The sequence below is a fragment of the Phyllostomus discolor genome, chromosome 7 (assembly GCF_004126475.2).
Source record: "Phyllostomus discolor isolate MPI-MPIP mPhyDis1 chromosome 7, mPhyDis1.pri.v3, whole genome shotgun sequence".
In the NCBI taxonomy this organism is placed as follows: domain Eukaryota; kingdom Metazoa; phylum Chordata; class Mammalia; order Chiroptera; family Phyllostomidae; genus Phyllostomus; species Phyllostomus discolor.
The window spans coordinates 21,263,310-21,280,503 of record NC_040909.2 but is presented as its reverse complement, the minus strand read 5'-3'; the positions used below and the strand labels follow the sequence as shown (position 1 = coordinate 21,280,503).

Here is a 17,194-nt window from a genome sequence, read left to right as displayed (position 1 = left end):
GAAGAAAATATGGTAAAAAGACAAAAGAAAAAAGAGTAAAAAGCATGAAAAGTTTTGCAGGAATTTTTAAGACTAGCGGAATGCCCAAATAGAGAGACAGACACCAACGTTTTCGAAGGATTCTACATCATTAAGAAAGGCACCTCCAGGAGTGTTAATGAGGCAACGCTGACTTCTTTTGAAAGATAAATTACTTATAAGAGTGAATGACACAGAAAGCGCACAATCTACCTCAGATGTTTCCATTAGGGGACTTACGTGGTCAGCCCCTTGCAATAAATGAGAAATTCTCATGCCCTTCACAAGAAGGTAAAACTAAATGAAAATGCAGATGCACCAGTCTGAGTATGTTTTGTGCTATAATCCCCTTCAGAGTTCATATTTGCAAATTATAGAACAGTAAAAACTGAAAAGGGATTTTAGACTCAGTTTGTAGTTTTTTAAAGATTTTATTTTTTTTCAAGACAGGCTGCTATTAATTACCTAGTAGAGTCACATCAAAAGAAGCGAATAATTTTTACGGGAGCCATATCAAATAAACCACATTCTGTCTCAAGATAATTTTACAGAGAAATTCACATTTGAAGATCAATGGGCATCATATTCTTGTAAATTACAAAACTTGTTAATTTGGTTTCTTATGCAACATCCTGTAGATCATACACAGAACAAAATGAATTTCTGGTACATTTGCACAAGAATTTTAGCTACTTTAGAAAGCATTTTTTTTTAAAATCTGGCAATTGCCACAAAATTTCCTAACAGCTACTGGTTTGCTGCTTCTTTTATTTTTTCGTAATACAGGAGATGTTCTATGGATTGAAAATTAAGCAGTCTTGTAAAATCAGTGTCTATTAAAATAAGTGGATGCTGTATTTGTTTCAGCAATGGATATTTTGAAGGATATTTCACTCTCATATAGAGAGTTCATTTGACATGATTGCAGACACATTAAACCTTAGGGATGCAGTGGCAATATAAAATGTACTAGTTTCTTTTTGAGTTTTATATTCTTACAGCTTGCTGTGGTTACAAGTAGATTCTTTACAGTTTACATGGATAAGTAAACATATTAAACCAAACATTTATAAATCCTAACACAGTAGTAGTATCAAAAAATCACTGACATATTTTACTAGTTAACTGAAATAAACTCCTAGTATGAAGTGCCAAGAAGGAGTCAAATGAGTTTTTAATTTGAACCTGAAGTGGGGAGAAATATCACACTTCAAACGCCACCGTACTTTACTCACCCAGGGGAAGCTTTTTACATGTTTTCTTTAGCAAAGAAGCTGACGATAATCACTTTGCACTATATATACACACACACACACTCTCTACACACACACACACACACACACACACACACACACACACACAGCCATACACACAGCATCTAAAAAACAACTTGATCCAGCTGTATCTATGAAGATATATGATTGTCTTCTATATATGAAGACAAATGTGCTTGCAAGTCTTTGTTGCTCATGACCACTCTCAATCACCCAGCAGCACCCTCTCTTTACTGCTGTTTTCATTTCCAACACTCAGCACTCAAAGTCAAACATCGGACCACGCTGATGCAAACTGTAACTTTCACACACAACGGAAACTTTTAATACATTTAGGTGGAGTGGTCCCTACCTTTTTTTTGAGAGTAAGATGGCGACTGCCCTTGAGAAAAGGTAGGCTTTTCTTCAGTGAAATATTCAGGTTGGCTGTATTGATTCAGGGCCATGTCCAAGTCAGAGTCCTTGATTTTCAGCATGTTTCCAGGGTAACTACAGGTATAAGGCTGATTCACTGCCCAGGCCTGTTCCATATATATGTTGTTACTGGGCACAGCCTGAGCGTGGCAGCCACTGTAACCCGGACTATCTTCAAAATACGCGTAATAATCAGTGGCCTGCATGTAGCAGTTGCTGCCAGCAGCTGGGTGCACTTCATAGAGTTCTTGCATACAGTAGTTCATTCTGTTACCCTGGTTCAGTTTCTACTTTACATATACACACACTCTATGCATGCATTCAGCAGCCCCATACAGACAGAGAACCAGGCATATACGCCGAGAAGCGTCTATCCATACACATGAAACGAGAAGGGAAGATGAATAAACACCACCACCAACACAGCAACCCAGCCTGCTTTACTTGGGAATAGCACCTGACATGCTAAAATCCTATTTAGGGTGAGGTGTCTTTTGAGCTCTCCTGCCATTCAAACATATTGGGAAGCAGATTTCTGACTATCCAAGGTCTTAAGCTGTGAATGCAGCTAATTCCTGGGGAAGGCGACAGGCAGGTAGGGATGACCTCTGTCCAGCTACAGGAGCAAGGGCAAGAATGTTTCTGTTGCTTTGCAGCTGGGAAGAGTCATTTTATAGGCTCTTTTTTATCCCCTTCCAACATGATTAGAAAATGATTACTCATTGTCATGTCATTTTGGTTGACAACTTAAGCATGGAACATTACAAAGACATCTTAGAGACTATTCTCGGATACACAGAAAATCCTAAAATCAATAATCAAGTTTATTAGCATGAACCAGAGAAAATCCAGGCATTATGAGCCTGATGACTGACTCTAAAATATTAATCTAGCGATACAAATGTTAGTGGTTAAACCTGTTGTTGAATGTTACTCCTTGGCTTTTAATACCAGAATCCAACCATCTTCCAAATGACACACAGGTCCCGCAGGTTTTTAAAACGTGCCAAGCGAAGCCACATTTGAAAATGCCGCTGGTGTCTGCTAGTGAATTCTATTTCGTTCTGCGCACCTGATAATTTTCTACATCATTAGTATTAATCTGCATGAGACCTAAGGCTTAAGTTAACTGCTCCTTCCGCCTTTGTGTTTTGTTTATAAGTGCATGAGGGCGAGTGTGTGGGATGTCCGTGAAAGAAGAATACCCCTCTATGAGAACACTTCCCTGTTTGTGCTTAGACGGAATCGGGCGCGTTCAGGGTGGTCTGGCTGGAGACTCCCTGTTTGTGCCCGACAGCACTCTTAACAGTAGAATGTGGAAAACTGCGCATGCCATCATTTTATTGCCATTCAAATCTGCGTTTGAGATGGTTTGGAAGCATGATTGGGATTTAAGTGGTGTTCATGCACTTGACATTTAAAGACATGATGCAAAACAGGAGAAGCATTTTCTCCAAGAATCACTATATCTTTGAACTAAGACTCCAGCAAATATCACATTAGACCGTAATTGTTTGCCGAGATGGCTACTAACAGTATTTTCTCTGTGTGGATGGTGGTCAGCATATATATGTACACACACACACACACACACACACACGTGTGTGTGTGTTCCAGATGCTGATTACATAAGGGTGGAAGCTGCCTTCTTTGAAACTAGGGGTTCTTTCTCTTTTTTTTTCTGGAGACTCATTTTGCAGGGCTGGGCTTCAGGCGGTGACGTTAACATTTAGGGTCCTGCCGGTCCACAAATGAGTGACCTTGTTGGTATTTCCCTCCCAAGGGACCACAGCAATATAATATTAAAACATTCAATAGTGAGACCTCCACTTTGGACATGAAGCTTCAGGTAACTGTAGCCTGGAGTTCCGGGACAGGGACATACGGCAGGGGAAAGGAGGGTATTGCTGTCATTCAACAAACACCTACGGGGTGTGTCTGTTAAGCACAAAGCAGGAGGTGGTTTAAACCTCCTCCTCTGTGGGAGCAGAGGCTGTTCAAACTTTCAATCACAGCCCCTGCCACCAAGTGGCTTAATAGCCTGTGTGTTCAATATACAAAGTGAGGTTGGTCATTGTCATGCCAGGGAGCCTTTTAAGTGCTGACGATTTCTAGAAATGTGGTGAGTGAGCTACGCACTCAAGGGAAGAAGGCGAAGGGTTAGAGCACAAGCAGCAGGTGAGACAACATAAGGGAAGAAACCCAGACAGACGCCGCAGACATTTAGGGAGAAGACTCCTCAAAAACCTGCAATTCTAAGACAAGTAACAGCTATAAAAAACAAAAAACCTTTAAAGCAACTATAAATATGAAAAATGGAACTACAAAACATGTAAAGGAATTTTCTCCGAATGGGCTCATTTGAACTGGAAAACGAATCGCCACATCCTAGAAAGCATGGATGTCACCGCAGGAAAGAAGAATGCAGCTAACGTTGTAATAGTGTTCTCACTCTCTAATTACTCTTAAAACAAATAAAAGATTTACTCACAAGGGTTTTTAAGAGCACATACACATAACATCACAATTAACATGTTTTCCCTACTGAAAATGTCAAAACATTCCGTTGGAAGCAATGATTATTTTCTGAAAACCCCAGGAAAAAGAATCCAGGCCTTATGTCTTTTTTTTCCTTTTGTGCCTGATTTCATTTATTTATCTCAGATTTCCCCAAACTAATCTGAAAATTAACCTATCAATAAAGCGGTTTTGTTTCCTGGCAAACACACTTGTTCCGAGGCCTCTTTCTGGTTAGGACCTGCTTGCGAATCCACCCGGTTGTGCAGTGACGCTCCGTGTAGTTCCTGGCTCCCTATTTCACCAAAGGCACAAAACCAAGCAATTTCTTGCCTTTTACCAGTAACGGCATCAACTAAAGCCAAAGCCTCAACTTTCATTCCAAAAAAAAACACAACCCCACAGAAAAGCAATTTTTTGAATTTGCGAAATGTACTCGAAATATCCAAGTGTTATTCTGCCTCAGAACTGGATATAAACACAGCAGTGAACAAGGAAAGAACACCTCCGGAAAAGTGATTTCTCTCGATTTTCAAGAAAGGTTTGGAAGAACCCCTGAGAATCAACAGCATTTTTTATTGAATTGAAACTACCTCGAATGCCCTCAGTAATCACTGAATAGGAAAAATGTTTTAAAACACAGTTAAGTGAACCCAGTTCCTCATTAACTTTTATTTTTTGGAGAAAACAGTACAGAACCTTCTGCAACTCCTCCTTGTAGTAAGTGGGGCTATTCTTGTAGTAATGCATGAAACCCTCATCACTGTTGATGGAAGTGGAGTTCAACGTTGACATTGAACTTGAAATGCAGCCCCTCACACTCTGATAGAAGCAATCACAGCTCTGTCACTTGTGATTGATCTGACAGGCTTCTTTATCAAGTCGATAAAGCAATTTAAACATATTATATGTCACAAATGAGGTGAGCTTCGGTAAGATTGTTTTCTTATTTCCCTGGCTGACTATTCTAATTTAGTTATTTAAAGAGAAGCTTGAGAGTTATTTGACCCATAGTGCCTCAAACTGCCTGAAATAAACTTACAGAGCTTTAATAATTCTCATTAGAAGTGCTTCAATCAATAAGTATTTATTATAGAACTACACCTCCATCCAAGGCCACAAGGAAATCACTTGAAAGGATCAGACTAACAATCTTGCCGGAAAACCTCACAGGTAAACAACAAACTCTCAGGGTCTCTGAAGGAGGAAATGGTTTCTTGTTTTCTGTCTCTTTTTTCCTCTATTTTCCCCCCTTTCCCCCGCCTTTTAAAAATTGAATTTATTAGAGTGACACTGGTTAACAAAATTACACAGGTCTCTGGTGCACAATTCTATAGCACATCATCCGTACACATGTTGTGTGATCACCACCCCAAGTGAAGTCTCCTTCCTTCACCATTTATCCCCATTTACTCCGCACCACCATCCACCTGGGAGTTTCAGCAAAAAGCCTCGGAGCCCTCCTGGACTCCCCCCCCCCCCCCCCGCCCCGTTACACTCCTCCACTCCCTCTCCCCCACAATCATCCCACTCTGTCCTCTATTTTCAACTGTGTTACTTCTCAAATAAGGCCCCACACAGGAATCACTCATAAAAACTGAAGAACCTAAGTGTCACCCTCAGGCATTCTGATTTAACCAATGGGGTAAAACCTGAACACCAGGATTTCTTAAAGTTCCTCAGTTTATTTCAGAGGCAGCAAAATCTGAGAGCTGCTGTTCTACTGGGTGTCCAACCCCAGCCCCCTCACCACGGCCAGGGCATCCTGCCCTCTTTCTCCTTTTTGTTGTTTTCGGTTTTACTGCACATTCCCTGTAGTTCTTAAAAAGTTACCTTCCACACCTCAGTCTGGCTTCACCTGCCCCTGAGTTGTCCAGTCAAGTAGAGGAGAGAGGTTGAGGAGACACACTGGGGAGCGTGTGATAACTGTGGCATAGAAACGCAGGCAGAATCTGCCTGGGCGTCAGGGGCAGCTTCACAGGAGGGGGACCTGTAAACTGGCTTTTGAACAGTATGTAGGACTTTAACAGTGGAGGCCGCACATATGAGACAGCTGAGCAGACATGTCTCAGGGAGAGTGTTATTAACTGGACTTGCAAAAAGGCATATAAAGAAAGATACTAAACATTAGGAAATGTTAACGTTAGCTTCTACTCTAATGATTTTACTTTCTGTTTTGGTAATAGAATCTCCAAATTTTAGAAGGAATGGTCCTTGGGTGGGGGCGGGAGAGACAACCTTGGTTTCCCAGCCTTCCTGGCATCTAGTGTGTCTGTGTGAATAACTTCTGGCCAAGGAGATACAGCGGAAGAAATGTCATAAGGCAGTTGCTAGGAAACTTAAAAGATAGCTGACAAAGACAGCTGGTGCATACCATTTGTTTCTTTGTTCCTTCTTCCTGCTGTCTGGAATGTCAGTATGATGGCTGGAGCCCCAGACACCATTATGGTCCATGAGGAGGAAAGCCATGCTCTAGAGATGGTAGAAAAATAAGCTGGTGGAATCTAGGTGCCAAACCTAAAATGACCACAGAACTGCCACACTTGTCTAGATTGTTAACCTCTGAGGGTTTTTTCCCCCAAGAGAGAAAAAAATCTTTTCATTTATGTTGAAGTTTTCTTCTTAGTAAAATAGTGGTAACAGTACCTACCTCATCAATTATTGTGGAAATTGAGTTAACATAAGTAAAGCACTGGCACAGTAAGTGATATAATTAAGTATACATAATAATCATTATCATTGAAGTGCTTTACCCTCTGCCTTAGACTACTTCTCAGTTTATGTTTTCACTCTAGGTCATAGGTCAGAATTCAGCAACTTTTGGCCTGTAGGCCAAATATGGCCCATGACCTGCTTTGTAAATAAAGTTTTATTGGGACACAGCCATGCTTATTTACATGTCCTCCGTAGCTGCTTCTATATCTACTTGGTGCTACAATGTCAAAGTTGAGCAGATGTGACAAAGACTATATGATCATCTAAAAATATTTCGTATGTGGCACTTCAGAGAAAAAGTTTGCTGTCCCCTGCAGTAGGTGATCTCCTTGTGTCTCAGAGCTTAAAAAAACAGTTAAATGCTGATGACACCCACAAGCATATCTCCATCTCAGGCATCTTATGGCCAACTTGACATGTCTACAAATGTCTCTACTTGACATTTTATTCCATCTCTTGGAATAAAATTCAAACTCTTTACCAAAAGGTGGCCCTTCCATACCTCATGTCAAAGCCTGCTCTCCCCTCCCCCATACACTTGACTTCAGCCAAACAGTGTCCCTGGCGTTCGCTGAACACCCCCGGTTCTTGTCCACCTGAGGGACGTTGTGTATTCTCTCTACCTGAAGCGCCCACCTTGTTGGCTTTTCACAGGGCAGAGGCTTCAGATTTAGACTAAATGTCACTCTCTCTGTGCTCTAAGGGGCTCTTGATTCCATCATAGGCTGAAAGCTCCGATACCCCTCACATATTCGAGTATGACAACAGTTGTTCTCTCAGGAAAAAGGCAGAGAACTTTCGGTACACCAAAATCTGTGTGCAGTGAAAACAAGAAAGCATTTTATGCACTGCCGTAAATGGATAGCCTCAGGCTTGGAAAGGCCCTGTGAGATCGACAGCTCTCTGTCCGAAGTTGAGCCAGTATGCTCTTTTCTGCCACTGGAGAACAGACATAGACCTGCTCGTTAATCCTGTCTCAATCGAGGCTCTGGGATTATGAATGTGTGCCAGCATCGCCAATCGCCTCTGCTCCAGGAGAGGTTATAAAAGGGGTTGAGACATTCATTGCCTGCCCTCTGAAGGGGCCACCCAAACTGAGGAAAGATCCTGTTATCAATACAAGGGGGTGGGGTCTAGATCTCATCATGTGAGTGCTGGAAAATGTCTAACTGTTAGGTAACATATTTTTGGAGAAAGAAAGGGGTGCATAACAATTTTTTGAGCACAATCTCTTGGGCTTTCAGTGTCTGGAGTCTTCTGACTCACTCCTTTTAAAATAGACTCTAAATTACAATAGTCAACTCCAGGGAAGAGGTCAGGGCAAGCTCCTGGCCCTTTGGGGCCACTGTGTATTAAAGTGGCCCTCCCCACGCCTCCCAAGACACCTGGAAAATTGTGGAGGCTCCCCGTACGATCCCAGGATATTACAACTAGAACTTCTGAGCTATGTATTCCCTATGCATTTTATTTGACTTATGAGGAAACGGAGTCCCAGAGAGATAAAGTGACTTTTGCCACATAGTAGGTGGTAGTAATTGGGACCAGAACTCTCTTTCGCTTTGACTGTGTCAGTCCTCCTATTCCAGGTGGGGTCTTTATTTTCCTAACTCACCCTAGTGCTTCAGGCTTAATAAGCTGCCTTGGAGGGAGGACGGGAACTACGGGAATTTGTCCCACACCTGGTGATGGATAATTTCTCTTCAGGACCTCCACTAATTTATATAAAACCTCGAGTCTAGGATCACGCTCAACTCTAACCATTCTGGAACTTCTCTACTTCCGCAGTCCTAGGTGAATTGATATCTTAGCATGAATTGCTGTCCCTTTGATAATTGCAATTATTGTGTGATGCATATGAAATGGACACCAGGGCTACGGGAGCAACATTCAGATGGGGTTCCCCAAGTGGAACCCCAGTCCCAAGAGATGCAAGAGATGCTTTGAGGAAAAAGCAGTAAAAGGAGGCTCTATGGTCAAATGAGTTTGGGAAATGATGCACTGTGTATCCATCTTTTGCAGGTTCCTGAAAGAAAACTGTTGAACTTTGCATGACTTTGTATAATTCAGCCTTTCCTGAGCACATCTGATCATAGAATCCTGGATATCTTGTAGCATTTGGTGTAAGTGTTCTACAAAACACACTTTGAGAAACACAGAATTCTATTCTGTTGAATAGAGTCTGTAGAATGCTGGAGGTAAGGTCATTTGTAGGGATATGTCGTCTGGAAGAATAATGTTCTTCCTCACCCGCCTCTCAGATTACACACCAGGGACAGAGAGGAGGGGCCTGGGAAGCTGCTGAAGAGGGTGTCTGTTTTCCTGGTCTCTACTGAGGAGAAAAGCTGCTGGCCAGGGAAGCAGGCCGCACCCATGGGAGTGCAAATCCCCAGGTGGCCAAAGATCCAGACCAGGCCTTTGGGCTGTGGGATTGAGTCTGTTTTGGTAGGAACAGAAACTCAGTCCTCCTCTTTTAAAACATCTGTGCTCTGAGTTTGCTTCTCCTTTGGTATTTAATAAAAGCTTTTCGACAAAGCTTTACAGCTCTCCTGAAGGATATTAAGGGGAGGCTTTTGTTCACAATCCATCACCATGCAGGATTTGCTTTTATAAAAATGTGCCCGAATAGTGTCAATTGTTGTAATGCTTAAATATTAATAATATAATCTAACTGAAAGTGGTTTCACAGTGTGTGGACGCCCGTATAAAATAGAGATAAGGTAGGAAAAGGGAACAGTGTGTGACTTAGGTGCAGGGACACCGTTCAGCACAACTAATGGCCTGAGGTTAGGTTATGTAAGTGGCGAGAGAAAGGAATAAAGACAGAGCAGGGCTGTGTCATAAAGGACCTGCAAATCTTTAAACTTTCCCTTGAAAGCCAGGGGTGATTTCAGGCCGGGATGGGGGTTGTGGAAGAGGGAATAGGTGCCACGTTTTTGATTCTTTAAAATCAATCCCCTGTTGCTCTGTAGAAGGTGAATAGAAAGATCACGTAAGATCAGAGGCATAGAAATGTTGTAGGGAGAAGTTACTGTTGCTGTTTTAGTGATGAGCATACTGGGACCTGGAGACGTTGAGTAACTGGCTCAAGGTCACAGGCTGATTAGTGGTGATCTGAATGCAGGTTTATTTGGCTGTAAACCCCTCGCTTATTTCCAGAATACTGTGCTTCCACTAAGCATATCTGCTTCCCATGTTGCAAAGCTGAAATAGTTCTTTAATATTTATGTCAATGTTCTGTTAAAATAAATGCATAAATTACAGATAAAAGTGTAGTGCTAGCCCTGATTGGTGTAGTTCAGTGGGTTGGGCATCATCTTGCAGACTGAAAGGTTGCTGGTTCGATTCCTGGCCAGGGCCCATGCCTGGGTTGTGGGCCAGGTCTCCAGGTGGGGGTGGGTGAGAGGCAACTGAGCAATGTTTCTCTCTCACATCCATGTTTCTCTCCTTCTCTTTCTCCCTCCCTTCCCCTCTCTCTAAAAATAAATAAATAAAATCTTTAAAAAAAATATAGTGATTATTTCTTGGATATTTAAGTTAATTCAAGGGTCTACAATAAGCATTTATTAGTTGCTTACTAAATGAATGAATGATTGAATGAATGAGAGTAGACAGGGGCTGCATGACCTAGAATTATAGTCTTACAGATTGTGCGTTTGGCAACATGTATTCTCTCCATGTAAACAGGATGGTGAGCTAGAGCACAGGATGTGGCTATAAAATGTGCCTCCAGTGCATTGCCTTTAAGCCATTAGTAGCTTATGCTGGGGTCCAGGATATGGGAAGGCTGTGATAATCTGACATGTAGCGATTCTTCATCGTCTTTCAATTGTCCTCTTGAGGGGCCCAGAAACTTAACCATGGCAGACAAGAAAACTTATATGCTACAATATGTCTCAACATCCTTGCTGGATATTTAGTCCATGAAATTCTCTCTTGCATATTGAAAAATACTATTTGGTCTGATTTCAGCCTAAAGTCAAAATTTGTTTCACTTAAGTTTCCAAGTAATGGATCACAGGGCCCCTAATTCCCAGATTCATTTGTGCTATTTCAAGGCCTCTCTTCCATAGCCTTTGCAGCGGATGGAAGAATGTTGATAAATTCTAGCACAGTGTTTTGCATATAAGAGTCCCCAGGATGAAGATCAAGGGTTTATGGTAACTAATCTCTCCCAAGACCAAAGGCAAATCATAAAATCACCTTGTGCTTTGCAAGAATGGGATAATCTTCAAACATAGCTCAGGATTCAGACCAAATGCAAAATTTACATACACAAGAATGAATACAGACAAAAGCTGTGGACTGAAAGAAAAATAAGGTTTTTGAAATATATTTTTGACCAGGGTTATCAGCATTGAATTCTTCTTTTCTAAACCGTGGGTGGAATGTCTACTCTTTTCATGGAGGAACATTTGGTTCAATAGGAAACCTTCAATGACTCTAAAATAGTCTTAAAAACATACAATAAAATTTCAGTTGGATGTCACTTTATTTAGAACACTGGCTAGATAATAGTGATGAGGTCTGTTGTGTGTTGTCTTCATAACCAAACAATAAGACCGGTGGGGGAGTTATTCCCATTCATTTTGCAGAGTGAGATGATTTTCTCATCTGCATGTAGCTACTAAAAGGAAGAGGTTGGTATTGAAATTTTGGCCCTTGAGTTGCTGTTTCAGAACTTGCTCATTCATTTCTCTATGCTGCTTTTTCAAAGTAGAAAGTTATTTTAATGTTTTCAAAATTCCAGGAAACTAATTACATGTTTTACCACAAATTTTAAGAGCACTTTAATAATTTACCTGTTTTTCAAAAGATGTGCCTAATTTAATGCCACTTTATATACTTATAATGACACATATGCTTTTATATGACACTGATGTTTTTTCCTCTATGTACAGAAAAAATGTTCTTCAATATTTAATATCTTTTTATGAATATCATTTATGCATCACATGAATATTACATAGCTATTCATTTTATGTATTCTTAGTTTAATCCCCTGAAGCAAATAGATCCATTTCCCCTCATTTTAATGTGTTAAGATGATTATTTCATTGTAATTCACACTGATGGACTTGATTTGAAAAGTCAACTGGTTGTTTTAGTGAAATGGTCTTGACATTTAGCAGCTACAGTATATTTTCTTTATTCCAGAATAACATGTCAGAGGTTAAGTTTAAAACAAATGTCCCTAATAATAGAAATAAGGAAAGAGTAATTGAATCATCTGCATTTATGTTGATTTTTCACCTTTAAGAACAAGTAGCGCAAAATCTAGACTCTGCCACAATTGATGTCGTTTTCACAAGATTTGTGTTTTGGTTCATTAAAGGCTCCAGTCCTACACTCACACTTGGAAATGTTATGAAGCATAATTAAAAGCAAAAACTTCAAACAAAGCACTGACACGTGCCATGAGGTGGGTGACTCTCAAACACAGTACTGTAAGTGAAATGCAAGTGACGGTGTATGATTCCATATTTGTGCTGTGTCCAGTGAAAGGACCAATCTGTAGGGACAGAAAGTAGGTTGCCAGGGCCTGGGGACAGAAATAAAGAGTAAGTATAAATCAGCTCAAATTTTCTTTGGGGCAATAAAGTTCTAAAATAAGAACTTGTGAAGATTTTTTTTGTGTTACAACTTTAAACACATGAACAATTATGTACATTTAACACAGGAATTTTAGGGTATGTAGATTATATCTTAAGAAAGCTTTACAAAAATAGATGTGGATTATGAATAGCTTGAGATAATTAAAACTGATTATTGAAATAAAAAATTCACTACTCAAAGTTACTGTGAAAGCTTGGGTTTATTTTTGTAGGACTTAATGGCTAAGAATCAGAATGTAGCAATGGAAGGACTTCTGGCCAAGATGGAGGTGTAGGTAGATACACCGTGCCTTCTCACACAACCAAAAGAAGGACGACATATTTAAAAAAAACAACAACCAGAACTTCCAGAAAATCAAACTGTATGGAAATCTGACAACCAAGGAGTTAAAGAAGAACTATTCATCCACTGGTGGAGGGGCAGTGGAAATGGGCAGCCAAGGTGGAGAGGACTCATGGCAAGGTGGCAGCTGGAGGACCAGGGTGGGTGAGGCAGCGGCTGGTGGACCAGGGAGCTGCCTCACCCATTCACGTGCAGATAAACTGGGGGGAACAACTGGGGAGCAAGATAGGCTGTGCAACTGAGGGTTCCAGTACAGGGAAATAAAGCCTCAAAGCCTCTGACTGAAAAAACCTGTGGGGATTGAGGTGGTGGGAGAAACTCCCAGCCTCACAGGAGAGTTCATTGGAGAGACCCAGAGCGTCCTAGAATGTACGTAAGCCCACGCACATGGGAATAAGCACCAGAAGGGTCCACTTTACTTGTGGGTAGCAGGGGAAGTGACTGAAAGCCAGCAGAGAGCGGAGCAAGTGCCATTGTCCCCTCTTGGACCCCTTCCCCACATACAGTGTCACAACGCAGTGACATAGGTTGCCCGCCAGGGTGAACACCTAAGGGTTCTCCTCTTGCTACATAACAGGCACATCAAGACAAAAAAAATTGGCCCAAATGAAAGAACAGATCAAAGCTCCAGAAAAAATACAACTAAGCGACAAAGAGATAGCCAACCTATAAGATGCACAGTTCAAAACACTGGTAATCAGGATGCTCACAGAATTGGTTGACTTTGGTCATAAATTAGATGAAAAAAATGAAGGCTACACTAAGTGAAGTAAAGGAAAATGTACAGGGCGCCAACAGTGATGGGAAAGAAACCGGGACTCAAATCAATGGTTTGGAGCAGAAGGAAGAAAGAAACATTAAACCAGAACAGGATGAAGAAACAAGAATTCAAAAACACAAGGAGAGGCTTAGGAACCTCCAGAACAACTTTAAATGTTCCAACATCTGAATCATGGGGGTGCCAGAAGGAGAAGAGGAAGAGCAAGAAATGGAAAACTTATTTGAAAAAATAATGAAGGAGAACTTCCTGAATCTAGCAAAAGAAATAGACTTCCAGGAAGTCTGAGAAGCTCAGAGAGCCCCAAAGAAGTTGGACCCAAGGAAGCACACACCAAGGCACATCTTAGTTACATTACTCAAAATTAAAGATAAGGAGAGAATCTTAAAGGCAGCAAGAGAAGAGGAGAAAGTTACCTACAAAGGAGTTACCATAAGACTATCAGCTGATTTCTCAAAAGAAACCTTACAGGCAAGAAGGGTTTGGAAAATATTCAAAGTCATGAAACCTACCATTTAGAATGGAAGGACAGATAAAGTGCTTCCCAGATAAGGTCCAGTTCAAGGAGTTCATCATTACCCAGCCCTTATTATATGAAATATTAAAGGGACTTATCTAAGAAAAAGAAGATGATCAAAATTATGAACAGCAAAATGACAACAAACTTACAACAATTGAACCTAAAAAACAAACAAACAAACAAACAAAAAAACTAAGCAAACAACTAGAACAGGAACAGAATCCCAGAAATGGAGATCACATGGAGGGTTATTAGTAGGGAGGGAAAAGGGGGAGAAAAGGGAAAAAGGTACAGGGAATAAGAAGCATAAAATGTAGGTACAAAATAGACAGGGGGAGGTTAAGAATAGTATAGGAAATGTAGAAGCCAAAGAACTTATATGTATGACCCATGGACATGAACTAAGTGTGGGGGAATGCAGGTGGGAGGGGGGCGAGAGGCAGAGGGGAATAAAGGGGGGACAACTGTAATAGCATAATCAGTATAATATACTTAAGAAAAAAGAGAAAAAGTACAAAAATAAAATGTAAAAATAGAATGTAGCGATGGGGCTTCTCTGTTGGAGTAATGTAAATTCTAATTAAAATAAGCACATGAACTTTAGACAAATTCACTAATCACTGGAGAAATGCAAATCTCAACACATCATCAGTATTGTGTTGTGTGTTCACCACCCCAAATCAATTCTCCTTCCATCACTATTTATCCCCCCAGTACCCTCTTAGGAACTTTTTCTATGCACATTTGTGCATGCGTGCGCGCGCGCGCGCACACACACACACACACACACATACACACACACATCTATATAGACTTTTAAAACTGTAAATGGGATCTATAGTCTATTTAATATATGATTGCTTCTCCATTAGGTATTCCTAAAACCACCTCTTTTTAAAAATCCATTTATTTTTCTAGTGGATTCTTTAGATATACCATAATTTATTTGAATATTTCCCTATGATATACATATGGATCATTTCCAAATTTTCAGGAAAAAAAAAACCAAAGGTGCAAAGAAAACTTCTGAACACAGATCTTTGTGCCCTTGTGTGAGTATTTCTATGGAACAGTGTGGTGTAAGAGGGACAGCTGAGTCGAAGCATTGCTGTGACAGACACTGCTAAATTGGCCTTGGAAAATCTGTGGTCCACCTGCTCAATGGAAACTAAAGTTGGATGAAACTGAGCCTTGACTTTCTGGTGTTTGCCTTTGACATTGCCTAGTTCCCAGTGTTTTCCTTCCTTCTGCTCTAGCTCTGCCTGCCCTGATCTGCTTACAAGGTGCTCTTCTCTGCCTTGGAAGTATCCAATCACAGGGCTCTCTTGCATATCCCAGAAGCTGGTCAATAGCACTTACAGCCATGTTAATGGCTAAGGCTCCCACGTGCCCCTGAAGTACATGAATCACACTAGTGTTCTCAGCCAGACTGGGCACCCTGATGTATGGGGAGTGGGGCAGAGTGGAGAGAGGAGATGGATGGAGTGCAGGATCGCACTGGTGAAAGGGTTCAAACTTTTTAATCCTCTATCTTCTAAAATGTTCATTTACCTGAAGATGCCCTTGTGTTTTTCTTAAGGACAAAGATAGTGATCACCTGCTGAGAATGTGAATGTCTAACTTGAAGGATTATAATGCATGCAATGACTTGGCTTTATGTCTCTCATTTTTAGAACACTTTGTTATTTTGGTATATGAGAATTATACATCATGTAAAACTGCCATCATTGATTTGATTCATTTTTTTTTATCTGTATGAAGAGCAGGAGTTAATAGTCTGCCCCTTTGCTGAGATAAGATATTGTTTTAAAAATTACTTTAACTTGTCTAAATCTTGGAGACTGTTTTAATAAATTATGGGATATCTACAAGCAAGAATAATCTATTACCAATAAAAGTCAGGATTCAAAGAATATTTAATGACATGGGAAAATGTTCATGATATATTGTTTAAACATTAAAAGCTGGTTAAAAGTGGAATGGCTAATGTGATTCCAAGTTTGTAAAAAACAGAGATGCACAGGAAAAAAAAGACTGAGATGTAATAAAGATTTTAACACTGCTTGTCCTTGGAGGATGGCATTACAAATGATTTTTTTTAAAAGACATATTTTAAAAGAAAAATATCAGTAACAATTTTTTTCTCACAGAATGACTATCAACCACCATCTTGTAGAAAGTTCAGGCTTCAGGATACAAATGATTTTTTAAAGTCACTTTCGTTGAACCTTTGGGAAGTTTTTACTTTTTGTACAAGGAATGTGGGTGGCTTTTGTAATGAGAGAAAATAACTTGTTAGCAAAATTATTTTGACTCTTTTCTTTGCCTTCCTGGGGATCTGAGACTTGATTTCTTGATATTAAACGCAGAGCAGATCTACAGAGAAAATTCAGTGAAATCACCAGGCTTCTGCTATTGTCTGATGCGAGCAGGGAGGTGGGTCAATTTTGCCTTATTTCTCCCATCAGGCTCCAGTGTTTCAGGAAGGTCCCTGATGGACACCAAGGTCGAACATCGAAGTATGGAGGTCTATTTTCCTGGGTTCAGTGAACTGGCTAGATTCAACTGCTAGGTGTGCCTGCATCTGCTAGGACCCGTCCTGTGGGACCCTGCGGTTTCTGGAGGAGAGTTCAGGAGGGTGTGAGAGGGTCAAGTGGAGAAGCCTCGGACAGTCTAAAAACTTAGGGGAGGGTCAGGGCCCCCGGCAAATAGAGTGGGGATCTCAGAAGGACTCAAGTCCCAGAGGGAAGTGCGACCAGGCAGAGTGGTTAAACAGAAGATCTAGTTGGCAATTAAGATAATAAGCCAGGTCTAAAGGAAGGCCCAATCAAGAATGGATAGACGCAGGTGGCTCCCCAGGTGACTGAAGGACTGAAGAAAAATGCATGTTTTCTCCAAGTGTCCACTAGGTGGCAGGCCCTTTCCTACTCTAAGAATTTGAGTCTAAGGGACTTCCTGATACTCGGGTTTTTTTTTTTTTGTTTGTTTGTTTTTTAAAGATTT

The 17,194-nt window shown here is 40.7% G+C and overlaps 1 protein-coding gene across 9 annotated transcripts in view; it reads right to left on the bottom strand.

Moving 5' to 3' along the window:
* The window catches only part of THRB (thyroid hormone receptor beta), a 341,636-nt gene that overhangs the window by 47,671 nt on the left and 276,771 nt on the right, over window positions 1–17,194 (bottom strand). The window contains exon 1 of one of the 9 annotated variants that reach the window (XM_036031521.1): window positions 6,598–7,321. The exons of 7 other annotated variants lie outside the window; for them this stretch is intronic. In XM_036031521.1, coding sequence (XP_035887414.1) covers window positions 6,598–6,667 — 70 coding nt within the window. In that variant the 5' untranslated portion in view covers window positions 6,668–7,321. Of the gene's footprint in view, window positions 1–1,644; window positions 2,331–6,597; window positions 7,322–17,194 lie in introns of those variants that run through there. One more of the 9 variants, XM_036031518.1, reaches the window with a different exon arrangement.